The following is a 24,156-nucleotide window of genomic DNA, read 5'->3' as shown; positions in this document are numbered from 1 at the left end:
TCACTCTTCATTTTTTTTTTTGCCCATATCTGCCAGCACCGTGGCTTCAGAGAAGAGGGAAAAAAATGTGGAACAGAGCCCGATTAATTGTTGTATCAGTTTTATATCCACATTTTGTCCTTTTGGAAGTCAGGAACCTTTGCTGTGGTTGGATTTCATTGTTGGATCTGGCCCCGAACCCATCAAACCCAATTTTGCAGTTCAAAAGATGATCTGAAAGGTGGCGCTCTGCTATTGCAGAATGTCCAAGCTATTTTCAAAGCCTGTTTGGTGATTATCTTTGGAAAAAAAGCATTTGTTGTATATCAATAACGTTTGGATGTTTTTAAGGGGAGCGTGATTGCTCTGACTACACACGTCTAAGAGCCCTATCAGGGGTGAACCAGAGGCTTAAAGATCTACTCTGATAAAAAATCGTGTTTTTGGTGTTTTTACACATGTTCTTGTATCTATTTTCTGATGATGGAGGACATGTATAAAGAACATGAAGCTTGAATTTGCATTTCTGAGTAATGCTTTATTCAAATCATAAATCAACAGCACACAATAAGGTGTAGGTGTGACGTAGCCGCTATAATCGCCGTTTCCTGCTCCGCTCCATGCTAATGCATTCACATCTAGATTAGCTCCAATATTGCTCGCCATTGTTGTTGCGCTGGTGATGTTAGGTTGGGGTTGTGAGAGGCTAAGCTAGCAGGAGAGTGTAAACAAAGGGATGATGGGAAGTCAGGACAAACTCACACAGCACCAACTCAGAGGCAAAGTTTTGATGAACCACTGCCACTATGCAGAAATTATGACCTATTTGTCTTTGGATTTTTGCCTAGAAACGGCATAATCATAATTAAAAGACCACTGGGAACACTTCTACACGCTTTTACATGAGTGGGATTTTATGTGACATCATCAACCTATCTTATTTTGATCTTGACCATCCTTTATATTTCTTTTGATCTCACTCCCAGAATCTTGTGTCTCTAAATAATGTACCAGCATTCAGTCACAGTGCAAAACCCATTTGCAATAAAAAATATATAAGTGAGGTTAAAATTTTCAATTGGCATAATTGCATGAAAGGAATCTGCAAAACTAGCCTTTTCATCTTTTATTGATGTGCGCTTACAAGCCATGCATAATGAAAGGCATCATCTTTCTGACAGTTATGTTTTAAATATCATGTTAAGAGGGTCGAGGGGTCTTGGGTTCCATGTGTGCCACTGTGGCACACTCAGATGGTTTTGTAATGTCTGGCAAAGAGCCTATGAGGACCGACAGCTAAGTGGAAAAAAAGAAAAGGTGTGAGAAGACGATGGAAAGTGACTGACAGAGATTAAACAGCACTAAAAGGGGCTTGAGGGAGGAAGGATCTGCAACCTGACAACGGGTTAAAAGGAATCTTTATTTTTAACAACATGTCATCAACAACCGCCCATCTGCTCATGTGCTGTCAGGGTCCCTGGGGAGTGTGTGAGTGTGTGCGTGGAAATGTTTGAGAGCAACAAACCGGAGGAGATGCATGCAAGTACACCACAGATCCCATGGTTGAATAGCACCCAAACAAGGGAGCAGAGGAGTTGACAAGGTTGGAGATGAGGGTGGCACACCGACATGTGGTGTGTTTCGGCCGTGTGGGTGTGTGTGAGAAGAAGTAGGATTACTTAGGTTGGTCCACGACTGCCCTTTCTGTGTTTGAGAGGGGGATGGAAAGAGGTGGAGATGGTGGTCCAGAAGTAATGAGAGGGAATCTCTTTGCACAAAGGAAGGAGGGTATGTGGACACAAAGAGAGAAGGGTGAGGAGAAGAAGACTATGCTGAGCTTCAGGGGTGGCCCCAACAACTCCTGTTATTTATTTGAGTTTGGATCAAGCCACCGGTCCCTGGGGAAGAAATTCAAGAGAAGTGTTTACAAGTGAAAGTTGTGAAAAGCTGAAACAGCATTTCACCGTTCCGCAGGTCACTCAGCATTAGCAAACATACTACTCAACTGTAGAGAATTCACAAGGCTGTTTTTATTTCAAGTTTCTTTGCTTCATTGCTCGGACCCGTTTCCTTTTCAACCAGTGGCTGAGCTGGAACATTTTTTATAGGGGGATTTTAGAAGGGTGGCAAATGAGAGCAGCAGAGTGGAAGGCCATTACAAATTATATGCATTTGCAATGCTCAAAATCCACAAAGTAGGGTCTAAGGGCAGGGATGCCCAGTTTAGTTTAGTCTGTTTAGGTAGTTCAGTTTAGAATGTTCCTATTGAATTCTACGAATTCAACATCCTTATGATTTCATGTTCACTTTACAATTACTGGTGCGAAGCCCATTGAGATGACTGTTGTTGTGATCTTGAGCTAATAAATAAAATAAAATTGAATTGAATCTTTTGATCTATTTTAAAGTGTTCCCAGTGGTCTTTTATCTAATATTATGCTGCTTCTAGACAAAAAAAATAAAATAAAAATAAAACCATGTTTGGGACATATTTTTTGTGGAACGGCAGGAGTTCATAAGAACTGGTGGTATGGAGTAAACCTGCGCTCATTTCCCATCATCCCTTTGTTTATACTCTCTCTCGCTAGCTCACAGCGTCTCACAACCCCAACCTTTGTTACCTGTGCAACAAAAATGGCAAGCAATATTGGAGCTATCCAGCCATAGTTTGATCCAGATGCCAGCTCAGACGATGAAAATAAGAGACGTTCATGAATCTATTTTTCTACAACTGGATGCATCTGAATGGACCAGAGCAGGGGGCTTGTGGCTTGCCAATTGTAGTTTGTATATAACAAGTAAAAGCTTTTTCCAACAGCCTTTTTTTGTCTGCTCCAGACTCACCACAATTTGAACAAGTATAGCAAGTGTGGGGGAAGCTTCAATAGGGGGGCAATAGCCCCCCCTTGTTTCCGAGTAGTTCCGCCCCTGCTTTGAACTTAAAACATCTCTCCATTGCTTCATTCCACTTTATTAGAAGTTCTGCAAGATAAAAACACATCTCATTTTGGCGCTTATATTTTGGAAAGCATGCTGCTTGCTGATCATTTGCCTCTCATCTGCGTATAAAGTGCAGAGACTTCTTCCTGTTCATTTATTTTTTATTTTTTTGCACGCCTCATCCTTTAGGCATGACCAACTTGCAGGCTAATTAGTCCAGAGGAGCCAACCACCCTGAGTAGTCCTCTGCAGGACACACACATCCTCCTGGCGAAATCAAAGCAACCACATCAACACCCAAATAGATACATTTCAACAAGAGTTTTAGGAGCTGCCTGTTTTATTGATGCCGTGCACTGAAAAAGTCAGCAAGCCAGCATTATGCGTGCTTTTTTTTTAGTTTGACAGTGGCAAAGTGTTTCATCTATTTTGCATCACTCTCTAAGATCTTATTTACTGATCAAGCCCGGGTGCTTCTTTCTTGAGTTTCATCTTCTCCTCAGTTCCCCCCTGCTTTTGCAGCCGACTCCCCCTCCCCACACTCTATGTTCTCCATCTTTCCCTCATTTCTGATCCATTTTTTATGCATTACTCCATTACTCTCAACTTCCATTTACAGTGCATTACGCCTTCCCATCTTTCGCAAACACATTTTCTCCCTTCTTTCCATCCCTTTCCTTCCTTTCCTCCTTCATTTTTTCAAATTTCTCCACCCCTTTATCATTCCTTTGTTTTCTCCTCTGGTGACATCACATCCCACTCAGCATTTCTCCTCTCAATAATCCTTCTTTGCCAACTACTTTGTCTGCCTTTATGTTTCTGTCTACCCTCCTATGATTTTCTCTTTTAATTAGTTATTCAAAGCATGCCGCATCCATTTGGTTTCAATATTGCCTATTGTCCTCGCTCTTTTACAGCATATTTGCACAAATGTCAGCAAATGTAATTAGCAGTAAATGTAATTGGGAGCCAGCCTTTTTAGACATTTAATTGTCCCATTTGAGATATAAATGTACATTGAACAACAACCATATTCACAATAAATGATATCATGAAAACGCTGCACCACAGAGATGGAGGAGAAAAGTTGATGTTTATGTCTGCTTCTCTTCTCTGCCTTTGATAGTAGTGCACAGCTTGGGGGAACCCATTTTCACTGCTGTGGAAGGAAACAGAAAATATGTTCATTCGGAATGTGAGACAATTCTGTACACTGCAAAAACAGATCCCTATAAAAACGTCAAAAATTCTTAAAATTTGAAATATTTTCTTTAAATAAGCAAAAAAAAAAAAAAAAAAAAAAAAAAAAAAACCCACACAAAACCCCAAATTCTTATTTTAAAGAAAAGATTGATTATCAATAATACATGTTTTCTTAAACTAAGGTTGATATGCAATTGAATATTTTTTTATTAATACGATTAATTCCTTGCAAGACAGAAATAAGGACAATTGTTCATAAAACAAGGTATATTTACTTTCGTAAGATTCAGTTTTTGCGGGGTATAGTGCTACAAACGCATTGGTTTAGAGGTTGAAAAAAAGTACACTGCAAACTATTTGATACTCGCAAAGATTTAAAACATTGTTTTTGGAAATTCAAAATAATTTTAGTTGTTTAAACCTCTTTGCTTTACACTTTTTCAAGCTTTTCTCAAAATCAGCTCAGTCGAGAATTTGTTTCATTAACAGTTAGGATCTAGAAATAAATCAAAATGTTATTAAAATGAGTCTAAATCCTTTTTCTTTAAACTCTTGACAACAGAAAAACATAAAACATGTTAAAGACCCACTCCAATGAAAATTATTTTTTTAACGTGTTCTTGCAGCATTTTTCAGGTGATGGAGAAAATATGTAAGGAAAATAAAGATGAAAATTTGTTTCTAAGTATTTCTTAATTCAAATCGTTTTGAATCAGGAGCAAAAGTAAAAATGCCATTTAAAAAATCTTGTAACTGTGACACATAAGTTACTACGGCATGCCACAAGGTTGCTGCTCTGCTCCAGACAAATACATCAATTACGTCTTAGCTGCCATCCGTCCCAAAACTGTATGACTGGATAGCTCCAACATTGCTCACCATTTTTATTGCACCACTTATGTCAGGTTGGGGGTATGAGGGGCTGTAAGCTAATGGGAGGGGACTTAAATGAAGGGATGATGGGAAGGGGTTGGGCTTACTTCTAACAAATAGTCCTGCTCATAACTCAGAGGTGAATTTCCAATGAACTAATGGCCCTGCAAGAGACTGGCAACTTGTTGTTCTAAGATAGTGTTCACATTTTGTTTTAAAATGAATAATGTCCACTTATTACATTAATTTTGTGTCACTGTAATCAAAATGAACAACAATTTGTTCAGTGGTGGAGCTCCAACATTTTATATGGGGGGGGCGGTAAATGAGAACACCAGAGTGGAAGGCCATAATAAATGAAAGGATCAAAAATTTGTATTTCAAACTGTTATGTTTTATGCTTATTTACATTGATAGTTTATTCATCTTAGTCAGTAATGATTTCAATATTGACTCAAAAATGGGGGGCAAGTTGGGGTGAAGCTTTTTGCTGGGGGGCCAGCTCTCTCCCATGTCCCCCCGTAACTCCGGCCGGAGGTAGGTTCTTGTGAAAACTCAAAATATAAAAAGCATTTGCTTAAAACTGAAACTCTTTATCTATAGATTTTAAAATCTTATAAAACTTCTTGTTAAGTAGAAATTACTTGCTGCATGGACTGATAATTTTTTTACTTTCTAGTGGTTTTCATCTTAAGATTAGTTTATTTTTTATTTTTAGGCTATCTCCATGGAATTATATATATTTTTTGAATGACATTTCTAAAGATAGTTGTTACTATATCTCTAAAAAACAAGTACAGCTTATACTGGTGTTCTCTCTAAAGGTAAGAAGACTTTTATAAATGTGCAATTTCCAAATCACATGTTATAATGAATCTGACAAAAAGGTATTAACTGACACATGAAATGGTAGAACCAGTCCTCTGAACGATCCACCAGGCAGTTTGTCCACTCCTTCAGGGTCACCTTCCTGTTCTTGTTCCGGTCACATGACCTGCAAACGCAGAACGCCACCATGACCTAAAACTTTAAAAAGAAGTCCAAAACATACACCAGCACACATGGGTCTGCACAAAGTCACAAAGATACACTTGAAAAAGGAATGAAATAAGCGGAAATCGGACCCCCTCCCCGCCAGCCAACATTGTCTTCCCGCTCACTGTGGTGTGTCACCTCTGAAGGGTACTCCTTCAGTTTGTGTTAATCCACGGCAGCGGGGGACGCAGTGGGTAATAAACATTATATTGCTGAGAATAGTTTGACATTCACTCAGCCAGCCCTGTACACGAGGCCTGTCATTGACAGACAGAATGTCAGACAAACGGGGCGTTGGAGGAGGAGGAGGGGGGTGGAGTGTTACAGAAAAATGAGGAGACGTGGAAGGATGAAAGAACGCCAGAAGGGGTAAAAACAGAGGAGGCACAGATAATTAATCTGTTAGAATGTAAAATACTATAGAAATGTGAGTAAATCATAAGTTACAAAAAGAAATGTGTACATTTAAGGTTAAAGGAGGACACAGGAAGGGTACATCGGTATGGAGGATGGGATGCAGAGAGAGCAGCATGGTGGGAGGTGCAGCTTGATCAGAGTGGGGTTGCTGTGGGACATTTTTAACCCTGACTGATGAGATAAAGAACAACATGTTGTAAGGGACAGAAGGTCCATGAATCCCGATGTGACATGAGGAAAAGGCCACATGCACATATGAGCAATGCTGGCCTTCACCACAATGTTATTTAGGGTTGGGATGCAGGGGCATTGGGTGCAATCAAATGATTTCATTTTAGATTTCCACAGATACATTTTACACGAAAATAAGTTGAGTGGGAATGGTGTAGTAGCATGCACTTTGAGGGGACTGACTTGAAAAACGGCTCTGCACAATGCTCCAAAGGCATCCTCTTGTATTGCAGCTTTTTCAGATCCCTCCGGCTTAACTTCCCATCTTTGTTTTTGTCTAGTAAGTTGAATCTTTCCTGAAACAGAAAACACCCAAAACATCAAAGCTAGAAATGTGTGAGATGCTTCTGTTCCATTATTCTTTCACATCACGAACACAATGCGTAAATTTCTGCTTAATTCATTTGTGGCTGGAGGTCACAGCGCTTTGTGAGAGGTTGTTAAGTTATCTGTCTTTCACCGTCTTACTGAATAATTTAGTGATTATTGAACAAATCCTATTTTTACATAGTGTTCATAGAGTGCTTATCTCACTCTGGGACAACCAACCCCACAAGCAACACAAGAACTTCCCACTTTGGCTAGGTTGTTAACATCGATCTGTCACCAGACAATCTGTGAAGGGCAGTTTGTATCCCGGCAAGATGGTGGCGTCTGGTGTGAAAAACAACTTTATGTTCAGTGTAAAGTAACACTTGGAAAATCCTATTTCCAGATACAGTTTCTTCAGTTACAGTTGATGAAATCACTAAAGATGGGACATCAAAAGTCATATTTCTTGCCAAAAAAGGTTTTGTTTGTAAAAGAAACTGCTAGAGAAGTTAGCCTAAAAATATACCCTGGTCGTATTTTCCATCTCAAGCATCCTTGGGTCCTTTCCTTTAATCTGTAGCGTCATTTTGGGTCAACCAAACAGAAAGACTAAAGTGTTTGTGAGAGAGAAGCTTTATGCCTCGGTCCCTGCCCTCGTGGGTGGATACAGGGTATCTGCAGGCAAAGAAATGGGCAAATCCGTATGGGGCATGCCTGTGGCCCGCACAAAATATCAAGGTCGTTGACCACTTAGTGAGCCTGTAGAGCAGGGGTGTCAGAATCCAGGCCTTGGGGTTTGGTGTCCAACGTGTTTCCAACCAACCTGCAATTAGAGCTCCTTGGCTTTACACACCTGATGCAGGTAAGGACAGTTTGAAGCACTCCCCTTAAGATGCTCCGGTCTACGACTCTCCACAGGCCCGAACAAACCAAAAACCCACAGCAGTCATACAGGTCAAACCTTCATCCTGGTGCAGGTGACTGAGTTCTTAATGAATCTTGTGTTTAACAATGCGAACTGTCTTTGCATTGAGGCTCAAAATTTCAAACCAACATAAATCAAATTTTCAGTTACAGGAATTTCTAGATGAGTTCTTAAAGTGTGTATATTCATAATATTTACATGAATAATTTACATCTAACTGAAAGTGCAAAAAGGGTCACACCACCCAATAACATTTCAAATGGCAAACGATTTCCACAGATATTTGCTAGTTTAGATCCTCAAGACTCCTCACTTTGTCATGCAACTTTTATGAACTGTGACATCCTTTGAGATGTTTTCCTCAGTGTGATTTCAAAGGGCTGAGACGGAGTTCATCAGACATGCAAGTTAAGCCTGTAGTAAGACCTGCGCCAGCTGTGTCCTCTGGGCATAGCTGAGGCAGCTCTGGGGCAGAGCTGCGGGTACGTAGGACTTTCCCATCCGAGTCAGAAGCAGGAACCAGTCCAGCAGACGAAAAGGAAACTGGCCTAACTCCTCCTCAGAGCATTCACTCTTGGAGACTGGATTAAGAAGAAAGACATCACTTGTAAGCTTTATTGCACAGAGCAGATTTGGTCTAGAATGCTGTTTGTTTTTACCCAGACAGGGTCCCATGTGAGCCAGCCCTGTGCGACGTCTCTTTCTGCAGGCTTCTTTGTGAAGGAAGCATTCATTCCCATAGGTTTTTCCCAGAACACTGCACACTGGTTCCCTCTGCCTGATTTCATGAGTCAGTGCCCGCAGAAAAGAAAACACAATAGCTTTCTTATTCTGTTCATAAATCGATTTTTTATTTTATTTTTGAAATTTAAAGCATTTCCATACAAATCATTCATCAATCACGCAAAATATCTCAAATGGTTTTGATGTGTTTGTTTTGTTATTGTTTTTATTGTACTATTCCTTTATTTTAATGCTTGAAATAAATCAACAAAATCAAATCAAAAATGTTACCAAATTTTGCTTGTTGAAATTTTGAAATAATTAAAGTGCAAGAGGACTTTTTTAAATGTCAAGTGATGTTTACCGTGGACAGGACTGAGGACAAACACACTTAGGTTTAAGGATTCCATTCTCTGGAACCACTTGGCACCAGGAGCCCACTGGGCTGTGGCACTTCAAGAGCTCACAAAGCTTTTCTGGAACAGGAACAAGAGAAAACACACATAAAAGAGAGAAAATATCCCTCTTAAGGATGTGCAGTACTGCCAACAAATACATTTTTCTTATTTAGAGCACTTTTTCTTTTGGTAATGACATGCAAAATGAGGAATATTGAGGTGAGAATCAATGCAAAAAATATTTTTTCTTAAAAACTTGATAAGATTTCTTTAAGAAAATTCTCAGCTAGTTTTTAATTTTTGGCTTAGAATTATGGAATTATGAATATGATGAACCACATGCTGAATTAAGAGTTATGTAAAGTTTGTACTTCACTTTAAGACCTTTTACAGAAAAGGCAGTAAAAAAAAAGGTCAGAGTTACTTGACTGGAATGCAGATAAAAATTCTCCATTTAAAACTCTTACCAGGCTGTACTCTGCCAATGTACGGTCTGAGGGTTTCTTCAGCTTGTCGCTGTCGGCGCTGAGCTCTGCCTCCCTGAATCGCAAACATACACATAAAAGTAAAAACTAAAAAGCCTCATAGTGTTTTAATTTAACCCTTTAAGCTCTTTATATAGATTTTCCTAAATGCCTCAGTTCTAATTCTGATGTTACTTTTAAATCTTTGTAGTCAGCGCCAGATCCACATCTGCCCCTCAAGTCTTCCCAGATCAAACACAAAACAGGTGGCTGGAGCCACGTTTCCATAACTCCGGATTTTTCTTTTTAAAACGTCTAAACTAAACTAAACATTCCTGAAATAATGAGCAGGAGAGAGAAAAAAAGGAGAAAAACATTGGATTTACCGTGGTACAAAAAAAACACACTAATCCAGATGAAACGATTAGAGTTTTACAATTAACAAGGGATTCCTATCTGGACATTTTGAGGCATACTTGTAGATTTTCTCATGTGCTGATCATCCATTTATTTTTCTGACGTGCTTTGTAATCAGCAGAAAGACTCACCAAAGCCACATGAGGATGAAAAAGGACAGATAAGGCGAGCGTCAGCATCAGGCACATGGCTGAGACATCCATCCGGCTTCGTTATGAATGAAAATCAAAAAAGGAAATTGTACATTTTACTCTAACAAATTTAGCCCCAATTGACAGTTTTTAAACTGATTTTTAAATAAAATGCTGAATTGCCTTTTGAATAATCTAAATAAATGTTAAAATCAAAGAGTTCCTATCAAATAAATGTGTTTTTTTTCCAACATTTTAACTCACTAAGCCTCAAGAAAACCATTTTTGTCCCACTGAATGAAACCGGTTGAATTACTCCAAGCAAATTAAGTTTTCAGCAAAGGAGGTTATTAGTGCAAACAAGTCCATTTTTTTTATAAATCTCTTCTTCTTGTTTGGAAAATGAGGAAATCTTACCCAGAGCCTCTGTTGGTCCTGTCTCTCATTTCCAGTCTTCACATTGTTGCCAGACTCTTATTTTCTCTGTTTCACCTCCTCCCTCTGGGATGCACTTTTGTTCCAGGAGTCTTTTCTTTTTTTCTTTCTTTTTTGTGTTATCTATATGACCCTCCTCTAGATTTTTTCTTTTCTTTAGACCCCATCTAACCCTGCTAAGAGCAGCAGAAGGGGCGTTACAGTTTTGCATGCAAGAACCAGACAGGATGGATTTAGAAGGTGTGCATACTTTCAATGATGTGGTAACCGGTTAACAGGATGATTCACAAACCAGTAAAAACATAAAGACACAGTTTTTTTGTGTGCCCCAAATCTCCTGATTACTCTCCATACATTCTTTTGACCTTCTGAAAGAAAGAGGCAACAAGTGAGGACAGATGAAGGCTGCCCTCTAGTGTTTGTAGTGGTCAATCACAGTCTTTTCATTAAAAGAACTGATAACTTTTTTATTGAAGAGTTGCGTGGATTTTTCAACTACCCTTTCGACTTAGTTTTCACCTAAAATATTGAATGCATTTGTGCTGGAAACATTCCCCAGCAGTGAACATCTCTTGTTCTTTAGTGAGTGCGCTGAATATGAAATAAGTAGTGTTGCACAGCACAAAACAAAACAATATCAATAATTCAATGTTAAGGTGATAAAACAGGCTCAGTACTGTAAAATAACATTTTGGGGTTTCTTTTTCTTTAGTGTTAGTAGTTATTTTCACTGTGCTTTCATTGTGGTTGGATTGATATGTGCATGGAGTCTGTTCTGCCCCAAGCACTTTGAAGTCATAATATAATTTTTTTTATTCAACTCTAGTCAGTAAAAAAAGACATCCTCTTCTGTTATGAAATAGCAAAGAACATGTGTGTTGATCTGTTTGGTTATGTGTGTGAAACTCAGCAACAACTAGAGGGAGGTTCTTAAACGTTTTTCTGAGATGAACCTAACCATCTTTGTGTCATCCTCCTGCCACTCTGTCATGCTGTCGCTCGTCTTAATTAAATGTTTCTCCTAAATTGGAGCAGTCATCAATCATTAGTCAACTCCTATGTAAACCTTGTTTAAAGCTTCTTGCTTTTAGTGACTTTAACACTCGTCTGTGTACGTCTTTGAGCCCTGACCTGATTCTGCCCATTAATGGATTTTGACTGGATTTATTGCTGATCGAATGGACCTCTTTAGTCATTTTGGTTAAAAAGTCTCTTCTCTGTGATGCCTTTTAGACCTGGAGTTCTCACCTTGCCACTTGGTGCCTTCCTATCTCTGTCAAGAGTTTGGTGTATTTGTTATTCTGTGCAGTCGGTTTCCATTTGTAATTATATCTGGGTATCTAAGGGGTTCTCGCATTGTCATTGGTGTCAGGATGTTTTGCCTGTTTCCTGTGTGTTATGCTTTGCACATGCTCCGTGTGTCAGTAAAATGAAATATCTTTGTGGATTCTGATCATCCTGCTTCTGGGTCCTTGGTGTTGTATGCAGAGAACATCTCCATTCTTCTGTGGTCTGTCTCAACCTTCTTTACTCTGATCCTGATCTCACCTTCTGTAGACCTGAGTCTGTTCTTCCCTGCTGCTTTCCGGACACATCATCCTGAGTCGAGTAAACTTTTCACGACCTGGCTGAGCCTGGCTTTATTGGCTCCTCCAGGCCCCAGCCAGGGGCTCTAAAGGTTTTGCTGACTGGCTGCTGCTTTGTGATGCTGGCTCCAGGCAGACATAGCCTTCTCTGGCTGCACCAAAAACTGTGGAACAGCCTTCCATTGCACATCAGAGCTGCACAGACTCTAAAGGCATTTAAAACCTTGTTGAAAACCCACCTATCTTAACAGTTTTTGGAGTTTTTGAAATCTAGTATTAAAAGTACTAAACGTTTATCTTTCAATTTGATCAATGCCAGATTTTCTTTTTTAAATCTGCCATAGAAACAAAGATTGACTTGACTGCTTGTGTGCACTTTTTGCATTTTGGCACCACACAACCAAAACTGAGAAACCCTAGAGCACTGTGATGTGTTTAAAAAAATAGTTGTTCCTTCATTGAGCAGCCTCACCACTGCATTTTTAAAGGCACTTAAGCACAATTCCCCCTATTTTGCACAGATCTGCTCACTACTAGGTGACAGTGGTGGGAGTCGTAGGTGTAGTCCGATGTGTACAGGATGAGGAGTGGGGAGAGCACAGTCCCTTGAGGTGCCCCCGTGCTGCAGACAGCCACATCAGACACACAGTCACGCAGCCTCACAAACTGTGGCCTGTATGTGAGGTATTTGTGGTCTTTACTGCATACAGAAACTTACGGCGCCCTCCAGGGGCCAGTGGTTAAAAAGAAGAAAAAAAAGATAAGCCATGCGCACGGTTTACTAGCAGTGGGGCGGCTTTGGAACGGGCGGAGGCGGCTTTTGAATGAACAGTCCTGAGAAACCGTGCAAACAGTTATGTGAATTTGTGTTACCAGTTGGGTCCAGACAAAATAAAGCCTGATATTTATTCCAGTGTAAGTTCCTCCATGGCTAAATGTTATTAGCACGTATTAACCTAATTCTAACCCTTCTTCTGGGTCAGTTCGGCCAAGTATGAAGCACTAGCTGCACGGATTTTAAAAAAAAAACTATAAGCGAACATGCACTTAGTAATAATCACAACAATAATAAAAGCCTGTTTAGAAGATAATCTTGCTCTATTTCTGAGCTTTGTTGTTTACAACGGGACTGCCAAGTTCTTCTTCTATGGTGTGACATCATTATTAGTCGCAGGCTGTGTTTGGTGGCCACCGCGGCCGCTCTAGAAAATCTGTAAGTTATATTTTTTCACGGTTCAGCCAGTCCAGCGCGTTAATGGTTAACACAGCAGCATGCGGGCCACCAAGCAAACACAGAGGTGTCTGTTCTGTTAATGCTGTACCTGTCGGATGACCCAGTGACTGTTCTTGGCAGCCACATCCGGGGCTTACTCAGCTTTGCATACTGTGGAGGTCATTGTTTTTCAAATTCCAGCTTTCTTGGAGATGAAACACAGCTAATAATAACATCCAAACACAGTTTAATAGTTTATTTCTTTTAATGTCAGCTTTAATTTGCTTAAAAGTCAGATTTATTAGTTTATAAAAGTTGTTTTTACTATAAAGATGCGACTAAGGGAATATAAACAGTCTGTTTCCAGATTGAAGCATTAATCTGTCTTTGCAGAATTGTTTTTGAGACACATTGAGGGTCTTTTTAATGGCTAGTTAAACAGGTTATGAGGCTGAAAAGTACCATCACCCAGCACTATCATCATGTTTGACATTTTGAAAGTTTTTGTCTTTTTTTTTCTCACTGAATTGAGTTTTTCTTCTTATGTAACACTGCATCTCCATTCCCTGTCATATCAGTCCACAGAATCTTTGTAAGGCTATACCAGAGTCAGCAAGGAGATGGAATTCCAACAATTACTTTGATCTTTCTCCAAAAATAAAAAGTTTGGAAAAGTATTTGTCCTGTGCTTTATCCAGGATTTCATATCAAAGAAGAAAATTCTTTTTTCTTTATGGTTTTTAGAGAACAATCAAAAACAAAACTGGTCCCTTTTAGTAAGAATTGATTGCTTAAGTATTTTTAGTGTTTGAGGCACTACAAATAACTGAGGGCATTATGAAATATTCAAAATATTTAAAGATATTTATTTATTTTAGAACTTACTCTGTACTTGAGGATCAACAAAGAAACTATTTTACTGCTGAAATGTTTTTCTTCCTTTGGATTTTTTTTCATATTTAGCAACAACAAATGAGGTATGTTTTGCATAAATAACACATATATGCAACATAACAAACATCTTCCCTTGAGTTTACTGGCACATTCGTTTCTCAGTAGTTCTATGCGAGCTGGAAACAGTTCCCTGACAATGATGCATCCTAATGACTCAGTTTCATCTTCTTAACTGAAAATAACAGAATATTTTGAACGAAGATGTATTCCACCAAGGGCTCCAGGTCTCCAGGTCTCATCACCAGATTTGGAGGTCAGAGCTTAGAATCCAAAACCTGCTTCTTGCGGGAAATACCTTTCTGCAATTTTTTGTTATAATTTTTTTAAAACTGTCAACAAATGAGTTACAATGAAATCCTAAAATGCAATGAGAAAACGTAGTATGCATCGCGTTTTGATTATTGTTAGTGGTTTGTACTTCGTAGCAGAAAAAAGCAAAAACATGAGTGCATGACTCAGTTTTTCTCCTGGCAGGCACACACCGCACTGAGCAGCGCTGAGGCTGCACGCGGCTGCCAGACATGGCCGCTCGCGCTCCTCAACCAGCCGCTGACAGCTTTAGGCTCCGCCCAGTAGCTAGAACCGAGAGGAGGGAGGATGTCGGACCAACTGCTCGCGTTACTTAGTCCAGCTGCTCTCTGGTCCGTGTTCTCTGTTTTGCTTTCGTAGTTAGTTAAACGAAAACACGAGTTGTTCATGATACGTTTTATTTTTTTCATTTTTATTTTTTGTAATTATTTGCAACTTATGAGACCGTTTAGTCGACAGGACACCGCGGTATCAGTTGGCCTGTAACCGGACGGTGTGTAAGCGGCCCAGGGAAGCCGTGACTTGGGGATATTTTTTAACCCTTTAGTTGGAAACACATAAACCGAAAAGCGTAAATATTTACCAACTTTTTTTCTTCCTCTCGTTGTGACTAAGCTAAGCTAGGCTAGCTGACTTGTTTGGTCCCAACGCAGCTCGTTGCTAAACGCCAGAAGCGTGAAATTCCACTTGTGATGACTTCGAGGCAGTCGAGCAGCTTCATCTTCATCAATGCACCATCCCAGACTGGCCTTTGAAGAAACTACTCATCTTCCGCTAACTTCACAGCTCGCTGCGTACACGCAAAACAAGTGGATTTATTTCAGGTAAGTTCAGTTGGACTCTCGCTGCCTGAGGTACTCAAACAAGGAGAAAAAGGTATTTTCAGCGCAGATGATTAAAGTTCCTAGGAGGAGGTATTAAAAAAGCTGTAATTAAGTTTTGAAATACAATCTGGAAACATCCAGTTAAACAAAAACAAGGATGTGATGATGCTGTCTCGGATTTTGTGATGCCCAGTGAGGCAAAAGAGACCATGTTTCCAACACTATCCACACCCCACAGGCATGCTTAAAGATCCACTCCAATGAAAACAGTGTTTTAACATGTTCTTGTGGGATATTTCCCATGATGGAGGACATTAAAAAAAAAAAAATATATATATATATATATATATATATATATATATTTTATTCAAATCATTGTGAATTAGGAGCAGAGGAAAAAAATGGCCTTTGGAAAAAACAACAACCTGTAGCTGAGACGTAGATGCTTCATCATCCACCTAAAAGCCCCCTTCTCTGCTCCATTCCAGAAGATGAGATGGGAGCAGATTTTCACTCCTGTCCATTCACAATCAAAAATGTAAAAAATAATCCTGTCCCATCCCGCTCCAGGTAATCTGACTCCCACTCCCGTTCTTACATTTTAGTATTTTATAGTCATATATATATATATATATATATATATATATATATATATATATATATATATATATATATATAAAAAATTAGATGCAAATATTGTATCAATGTGATATTTTTGTTTTAATTTGTAAGGGAACTTAATGTAATTTTAAATTACAAGATACATATGTTGCATTACCATTGCACTTCAATCCATCTTTATCGTTGTTTTTATTGCTTGGGATTTATTGGTTTTATTGTTTTTTATTGGATGGGAATTCTGGCTTCTCTTTTGGATCAGCTGACTAAAAAGAACCGGCTCTTTTGGCTCCCAAACGGCTCTTTAGGTTGTTTTGTTGCTTTATTCAATTTATCAACTATATAAAAAGGTTGGAATTTAGAAATGGAGTTTTGAAGAAGGTTCTTTCAGGTGTCTGTACAGGTTGGTTGTGGAGCCGGTTCTTGATGGAATTATTTTCCCGCAGACTCGACACTCTTCCTTTGTATTGTCAATAGATGTGAAATGGTTCCAGATTTTATTTCTTTTCCTTCTGTCACTCCTTTTCTTTACTTTACATTTTTGTCTGGCTGTAGTTTGATGCTGTTGCACTTAGCACTGTCTTGATCATACATGTGCTGCGGTGCGTGTAATGACCCCCCCCCTGCAAACACTACCTGCACGCGCCCCCAGGGCATATTTTTTATCAATCATGTGCGGCTTGAAGAGAAAAACAGAACAAGGGTGAATTGAGAAATAAAAGGCTCCCAGGAAGGAGCCGCTCTTCTCGTTCACTCTAAGGATCCTTACTGAGACTCTCAGACTGAGAGGCATTTCATTCGTGCCCGAGACTAATTGGTCAGTTCCCGCTTCCGTCCCGCTCCCAAAATAATTTGATCATGTCCTTTCCCAGTCCCATGATTAATGGCAGAGACAACTCCCATCCCATGGGAATCCCGTGGGAATCCCAAAAAATGTCAGTCTCTACTCCATTCTAATGCATCCACTTGCAGACAAATAGATTCATGGACGTCTTCGTTTTCCTCATCTGAGCTGGCATCTGGCTCATAATTGTATGACTGGACAGCTCCTATATTGCTCACCATTTTTATTGCACCTTGGTAATGTTAGGTTGGGGTTGTGAAGGGCTGTTATGTTGGCTGGAGAGAGTGTAAACAAAGGGATGAAGGGAAGTCAGGGTATAGGCTTACTCTGCGCCAGCAGTGCTGCCCATAACTCGAAGGCAAATTTCTGAAAACTCTTGCTGCTCTGCAGAAACTATGTCCCAGAAAGCGAAAGTCTTGTAATTTTTTTCCCCCTAAAAATGCCATGATTGTAATTGAAAGTGAAGTGGGGATGCTTTAACAACAGAGCAAAAGGTGACTGGAGTGGGAGTTAAGAGTCTAAACCTCATGAATGAAGGTAACCCAGCCTTGATTCAACAAGCCTTCATTCTAATTACATAATATAACCAACAGTTGCACAATTATTTCAGAAAAATATACTTGGGAACTTTACTTGCTTGAAGGCCAACTGGGGATGACTCATTGTGTCATAAAAAGTTAGATCCAGCAGACAGAGGTATAAAATTAAACAAGCTTTTTATAGCATGTACAGCAGCTTCACATAATCATATTTTTGCTGACAGCTGAGGTTTCTTCCAGTGTCTACCTTAGCAGAGTAAAGCACTTGCTGGCAGCAGCTACACTTCGGGATAAGGCGTGACTGACTCTACTTAGTGTAAGCGAGATGGACAGTCCGGGGTTTTTCTGGTGTCAAGGTGGGGTTGCCGACACATGCAAATGCATGTGTGTGTTCTTTAGGCACCTGTTTGCAGGAGTCCTTGGGGGCGCCAACTAGGCTGAAGTTGTGTTTACAATCAACCCAGTCTCCTCCCCAACAGCTGACCATCTACTTTGTGTCTCTAAATGTGGAGGACCACCCAAACCTCACTTAAAGATTTAAGGATTGTTTTGGGACTAGAACTGTTTTAGTCTTAGACCCTTACAGCTACATGCATTATAGTCATTCCAAGACTCTATGGTGCCCATGAAAGGAAGATGGGAGGTTAAATAGTCCTTGACATTTGTTGTATTGTAAAAAATGGGTCTTTGAATTAAGAAGGTGTGTGTATAGGCATTGTTGTGTTACTGCCAAATCAATAAGTACAGACATTTTTAATTTAACACTATTTTAGCTATTTATATCCAAAATGCTCAGAGATGATGTTTTGGGACGGTTTGTGTCTCAATTTTTATTCTTATTTGCGTGATGTGCCCTAAGTTGAAGGACTTCATTTGACTTCTGTCTTATTCTCCTTGCCTTGTTCTCTCTGCATGAGGCCTATCATTAGAGCTATACTTAGCCATACTTATCAGCACTGTGGTTCCCTTGGTAAAACCACAGATGTTTCTAGTCTTGGAATAGCTTAGTGTACAAAGACACTGATGCAAGTTTCTAGACATACAGAGGCACGGGAAGAAATTGGATAGAAAAGTGATCCTCAGACATCTTGAACATTTGAATAATTTTTGTTGGCAAAAATCTATCAACCTGTGTTATTTTCTAGAACAAAGTTTCTGCAGAGTGGCAGTAGTTTATTTGAAATTTGCTTCGGTGTGTTGGCGAAGAGTAATACTTCCCTGACTTCCCATTATCTCTATGTTTACACGCTCTCCTGCTAGCTTACAACTCCTCAAACCCCCAACTTAACATTACCGGTGCTACAAAAATGGTGAGCAATATCAGAGATATTCAGCTATACAGTTTTGAGGCAGATTCCAGCTCAGATGAGGAAAAAAAAGACGTACATTGATCTATTTGTCTGCAAGTGGATGTATCAGATTGGAGCGGAGCAGAGAGCTTATAGCCCGCTGATTATAGCACCTACGTCACTGCTAAAAGCCTTTTCCAACAGCATTTCTTCATCTGCTCCTGATTCACAACGATTTTAATAAATAAATACTCAGATTACAAGTTAATATGTTATATATGTTTTTCATTGTGAAAAAATGTGTTTTCTGTGTAATTGCTTCATCATTTTGATAAGCTTTTACAAGCAGCTCACTTCTCCCCCAGGGGATGAATCAAATGTGGAAAACAAAATTTCGCACACTCAAGTGTATGACAGCTAATGGTGCTTTGACAGATGAGAGTAAAAGAGGATCAAATGCATGTTACATTTAATTGTAATAAATCTTTTAGAAAAAAACGTGACCAGGAAGTCTCCTACTGAGTCACACCTGTGGGGTACTTCTACAAGTCTAGTATTTTTAAATGTAGGGAAAAAGCTCTAAAAGCTGATAAATAAAAGGTCCATTTTATGTTTTTAGACATGTTTATGTACAACCTTTCTGCTTCAGGTTACACTCTTGGACTTAAGTACTATAATCAGCATTAAACTTTAACCACAATAGGTCACGGGTCACTCATCTTAAAACCTTTAAATCTCATTGAATAATCCTTCAAGGCTTTGGGTCATGTGATGCAGTTTTTACATCGCTCCAGACACACACTCATCATGTGCTGCGGTCTGGGTGCTTTGTTATGAAATATAAACCAATTCTCAAGTTGAAATAGATAAATTACCAAGGATTTGTTAAACATTTTTTTGTGTGTCTCATCCTTCCCTATCAGCTCTTTACTACTCATTCGAGCCGTCTACCTTCAGACTTCTACTTCTTTTTTTGCCAAGAAAGCCTTCCTCCTCAAACTCATTTAGCATTTTTTTTATCAAATGCTTTATTTATTTTATGTTAGCCATTGTTTTTTTAACTGCAAGATGATGAAGCATTTTATTCAATATTTAAATGGCAAGTTAAAATGCAGCTGTATATGACTCGTTCACATAATAGTACTTTATCAGGCCTTTACATTTTTTAAGCAAGCTGCATTACGCAGAATTCACCAGCTGTTGGTTAGTACAAAAGTATGTCTACTTTTACACAAAGACATGGTCATTATGCACCAGTTAGGACCCAATCTAAGCTGTTTTTTCCCTTGGCCTCACATGAAACTGTTCTTTGTCAGAGAAAAAAGTGTGTTCCTTAAGCCAATTTATGGAGAAAAGGTTTGTTAAGACAGACAGGCAAATATAATAATAAGAAAAAAGAATAAATGGGAAAAAGATAGATTACTGTCAGATATATAGTGTTTCTTCTGCTTTTTGTGCATCAACATAGAGCCTCAGCATAAAGCCTTATTTGAAATGTTTCATTTTGGTTGTTGCTAACCTGATATTAACCCTTAAACACCAGAGCTGTTTTATTTTTTTTTTTGCTGCAAAAGCACAATAACACATGCTCTCATAACTACTGTGACTCTTTGACTTACACATTTAATGTAATTCCAATGGACTCTGATGTGGAGAAAAGCAGCTTTGCGCTGGTTTGCAACAATAATGTTTGCTGCTTTTCTCTGCAGATTCATGTTGATTGCGTTGTGTTTGAGCACAAAGCTGTTTTTCTCAGTTTGAGATCCGTCGGAATTACGCAATATGTGGAAATGTTTGAAGAGTAACTGGAGCTAAAACTACGGTGTTAAAGGGTTGAACAAGAAGAGTCTTAGCTGTTACGATAGAGCAGCAGTTTTTCTTGGCTATTTCACATAGGTTTTAAACTGGCTTACCATTTCACCACATTTTATTTTTGTAAAGGGTGGTTTGTTACAAGCTTACATGCTCTTCACGATTTTTATGTTATTCCCAATAAACTCATATTCTGAAAAACACTTTTTTGAATAGATCATGTATAACGTGCAAAAATATTAGTTTCTTTTGTGAAATGACATGTATCAGAAGAAGCAGGAGTGTTCAAAATTGCTCACAGCAAGACGGCCCCTGGTTAAGTAAGATGTTGACATTTCCCTCTGCCAAATTGTATTTCTTTTGTCTCTAGTAAACTGTACATTTACTTGAAATGAAGACATCGCATCATGATGTCATGTTGGGTTTATCATTCAGATCATGCGTATAAAGTTCACACAATCCATGAATTATTCAAAGTATGATCATCATTTGAACATAATCTGTGGAAGTAGCACTAGTGAGCTTGTTGGAAACAGTTAGCATCTGTTATGTTGGGTGGCCTTTGTGACCACTTGTGTTGAGAGAATGAAAATGTCAGCTGCAGTATATTTATCTAACAGAGCGGCTGTAGCAATTGTTGAGTAGAGCACACCAAGGAGACCGCTCATTCTTTCTCAAAAGTGTTTGTCCCTGTGTGTCACACGTGTATGCTAACATCTGTCACTGTAACAGTGTGACATCTGAGGTATCTCGATGATAATGATAGAGGGCATATGGGCTGTTAATTGCATTTCTAGGAGCCCTGCCAAAGATGTCACAGCCCATCACATCTTAGAAAGAACATGCCAAAGTTTAGCCAAAAAAGTCAAAAGGGATTTTAAAAACGTTTTTGTGTTATAACTCAGTATTGGTTACATTGCTTGTCTTGGTTTATTTGCCTATTAAATTTTTTTTAGGATAGAGAAAAACTTTCTGATCCTGACTTTTCAGCACTTCTTTTGATAAGATCGATATAGAACATAGGATGTGGGCAAAGACGTGCAATTTAAAATTTGTGACAAAAAAACAACTTTAATCTTTCATCTTATATTTTAGCTTGTAGTTTTATTCATTTCAATCAGTGCTTCCTCATGCTATATTCTGTAATCCAACCAATGATACATACACCAGGAGATCTTGAGAAGCTGGTAATGCTCATGGGGCTTTATGCAATTTCAAGGAGTTGATTGAGGAGGGCCATTATGCTTTTAAGCATGAAATCAATATTTGGAAGCAGATTTATTTTTTATTTTTATTAAATTGAAAACCAAATTTTAATACCTCCACAAAATCGCTGTGTACAATTGAGTGCTAAACAGAAAACGTTTTCTGGATTATGCCCTGTGGTGGTTTCATAGATTCACAGAGCAGCACCACGGACATCGCCTCTTTAGCGTGTAAATAACCCTTTCCTAGTGGGAAAAATAATAGAGCTTTTTTCTCCATTCAGTTGTGGATAAATGGTCAGTATTCTTTTAACTGGAAATGTCTTATTTTCTTATAATTTCTTTTAGCACATCTTTGTCAAAGCAAGCGCTTTCTGCATTATCTACTCTTCTCTCTCTAGGGTGGGGCTCCTAAAAGGTACCTTCTCAATTATTAATGCTCTCAAAGCATTGGTTCTCTTTACCCATGTACACATTACCCTGCCACTCAACTCACATTTTACCTTAAACCCCCACCATCATACGCACACGGATAAACACTTTGGAGTTATGTAGAAAGGCTGCAGACAGATATCTCCCCTTTAAATTTATTGTTTATTTGAACATGACAACAGAAAGCCAGATTTCTAGGGTAAATTTTCCTGACTGCTTTTGTTAAATTACAAATGTTGTTTAAAGATTGTTCTGTCTGTTTAGCTCCAGTGCTGTAAAACAAGCAGTGCATTGCCACACCTCAAATGTGTTCATTTCTGTGTCCATTGTTTCCTTTGTGCAGTTCTGTCATTTGATCCAGCCTGGTCAGAACCCAACATTATAAAACCCTTCATCCTGTTTTATTCAATTAGCATCTTTTAGCATCATTGCTTCCCTGTCCAGCACTGCTCTCATTCAATACTTTTGTCTGGAATCGGTAGTGCTTTTTTTCCTGTCTCTATCTATTAGCCATCTATAATGGCACTCTACTAATCTCTTCAGGGACAGAGCAATGTCCCACATCTGCCGTGTCCAGATGACTGGCCTAGTTATTACCCAGCTGTGTCACTGAACTCGGTCAATAAATTAGGTGGCCTGTTGGTTTGGATTTAGTATCCTGGCAAGCAACTTAAGTTGTAAGTTTGAGCATAAATATATTATTCTTTAATAACTATCAGATTAAATAAATTCTTATTTTTAAGGTTTCTAAACTTTTTTTTTTCCTGGTAAAGAACCACCTGAACATGAATCAGACTCCTCAGATAGACGAGCTGTTTTATTTTAATTTTATCGTCGTTGGTTCTGCAGAACAATCCATCAGGACAGATAAAATAATTATGAAGAAATGAAGGAACAGGGAGGAGGAAACGATGAAAGGCATGCACAAGTTACAGCTGTCTTTCACAAAAAAACAAAAATAGCGAGGAGAGGACTTTAATCCTTCTTATATCTCTCCCCTCAAAACTCTTCTACCATTTTTCTCCCTTTTAGTTTTTTGATACAGCCTTCCATTTCCTTCAATGCACTTACATGCTGAACTTATACACATGGCTGTGATATTGTGTTTGGTTGGCAGTTGTACAAAACAACACATCTGAGACTTTAGAACAAGGAAAATGTTAACGTAAGTAAATTTTTGTTGGTTTTCTGATACATTTATTTTAAGTAAATAAGTCATAATCGGGAATTTTATTTGACTTTTTGCTGTAATTCAGTTTATTTGATTATTTTTAAAAGATTAAATAAATGAAATAAAAGATAGAAGTGAAATGATTTTAACCACCATTTCCAAAAATGTTTTTTTTAAGGTTTTAAAATAACCTATCTAATGAAATGTCTTTATTTGGCAATTAAAATATTTTTCCATGTAAATACCACATTAAAAAAAAATGTTATCTCTTAAAATGGATGCGGCATGTTTTTTCTTTATATTGAACCTTGCTGAAGGATGCTACTGAAGCTATGTAATTATGGGGAGCTGTGAGCAGTGGGACTTGGGGATTGACTGGTTAAGGGGTCTAAGCAAGAGGAACAGGGATTTACTGTCTGTAGTAAAGCACCTCCATTCATGCGTAGCTCCAATGACTCAGTAGATCACAACCCTCGGACTGTCGCATCCCATCTGCATCCATCCTGTTACACTTGAAGAATGGATCCCCCCCAGTTTGTGTACACTTGTTGTTGCACATTATCCAGAAGGGAAATGAAGGCCTATATTTTTATGGCTCTAAGTTTACAGTTTACTACTTGTCTGAAAGTTTGGGCCTGGTTGCTTCACTGTCAGACAAAGACCAAATTAACTATCATATCTGAATTAATTATATGGTATTTGAGGATCTCTAAGGACTGATAAAATAGATTGAAGAGGTTCAGTTAACACTATATGTATAAATATTTCTCCTTTTTTGTTCATATTTCTTTTAGTTGTCTTTAAAATGACTGATTCTTACATCTCAATTGTGTTTTATCTTCAGTTGTCGTCCCAGTTCATCTAAACATTTGTGTTT

At 38.7% G+C, this 24,156-nt stretch overlaps 2 protein-coding genes across 15 annotated transcripts in view; one reads left to right on the top strand and one right to left on the bottom strand.

Moving 5' to 3' along the window:
* Positions 1-3,881: 3,881 nt before the first annotated feature.
* The window catches only part of sparcl2 (SPARC-like 2), a 34,678-nt gene continuing 14,403 nt past the window's right edge, over positions 3,882-24,156 (bottom strand). Inside the window, exons 1-9 of one of the 3 annotated variants that reach the window (XM_011484356.4) lie at positions 10,466-10,639; positions 10,049-10,124; positions 9,504-9,576; positions 9,003-9,114; positions 8,575-8,693; positions 8,342-8,496; positions 6,862-6,974; positions 5,895-5,989; positions 3,882-4,078 (exon numbers count right to left, since the gene is read on the bottom strand). In XM_011484356.4, the coding sequence (XP_011482658.1) occupies positions 4,014-4,078; positions 5,895-5,989; positions 6,862-6,974; positions 8,342-8,496; positions 8,575-8,693; positions 9,003-9,114; positions 9,504-9,576; positions 10,049-10,124; positions 10,466-10,494 (837 nt within the window). In that variant the 5' untranslated portion in view covers positions 10,495-10,639 and the 3' untranslated portion in view covers positions 3,882-4,013. Of the gene's footprint in view, positions 4,079-5,894; positions 5,990-6,861; positions 6,975-8,341; positions 8,497-8,574; positions 8,694-9,002; positions 9,115-9,503; positions 9,577-10,048; positions 10,125-10,465; positions 10,640-24,156 lie in introns of those variants that run through there. The other 2 variants (XM_078932169.1, XM_078932170.1) reach the window with 2 other exon arrangements.
* Positions 14,680-24,156, top strand: part of ccser2a (coiled-coil serine-rich protein 2a) — a 43,436-nt gene continuing 33,959 nt past the window's right edge. For 8 of the 12 annotated variants that reach the window (XM_078932165.1, XM_023963033.2, XM_078932167.1 and 5 more), the window contains exon 1: positions 14,680-15,369. The gene's annotated coding sequence lies outside the window, so the exon portion shown is untranslated. The remainder of the gene's footprint in view (positions 15,370-24,156) is intronic. The other 4 variants (XM_078932166.1, XM_078932163.1, XM_023963032.2 and 1 more) reach the window with 3 other exon arrangements.

Source organism: Oryzias latipes, chromosome 15, assembly GCF_053564925.1.
Source record: "Oryzias latipes strain Hd-rR chromosome 15, Olatipes_Hd-rR_3.1".
In the NCBI taxonomy this organism is placed as follows: domain Eukaryota; kingdom Metazoa; phylum Chordata; class Actinopteri; order Beloniformes; family Adrianichthyidae; genus Oryzias; species Oryzias latipes.
Note: the sequence above shows the minus strand (reverse complement) of the source record. Positions and strands in the feature narration are given on the sequence as shown.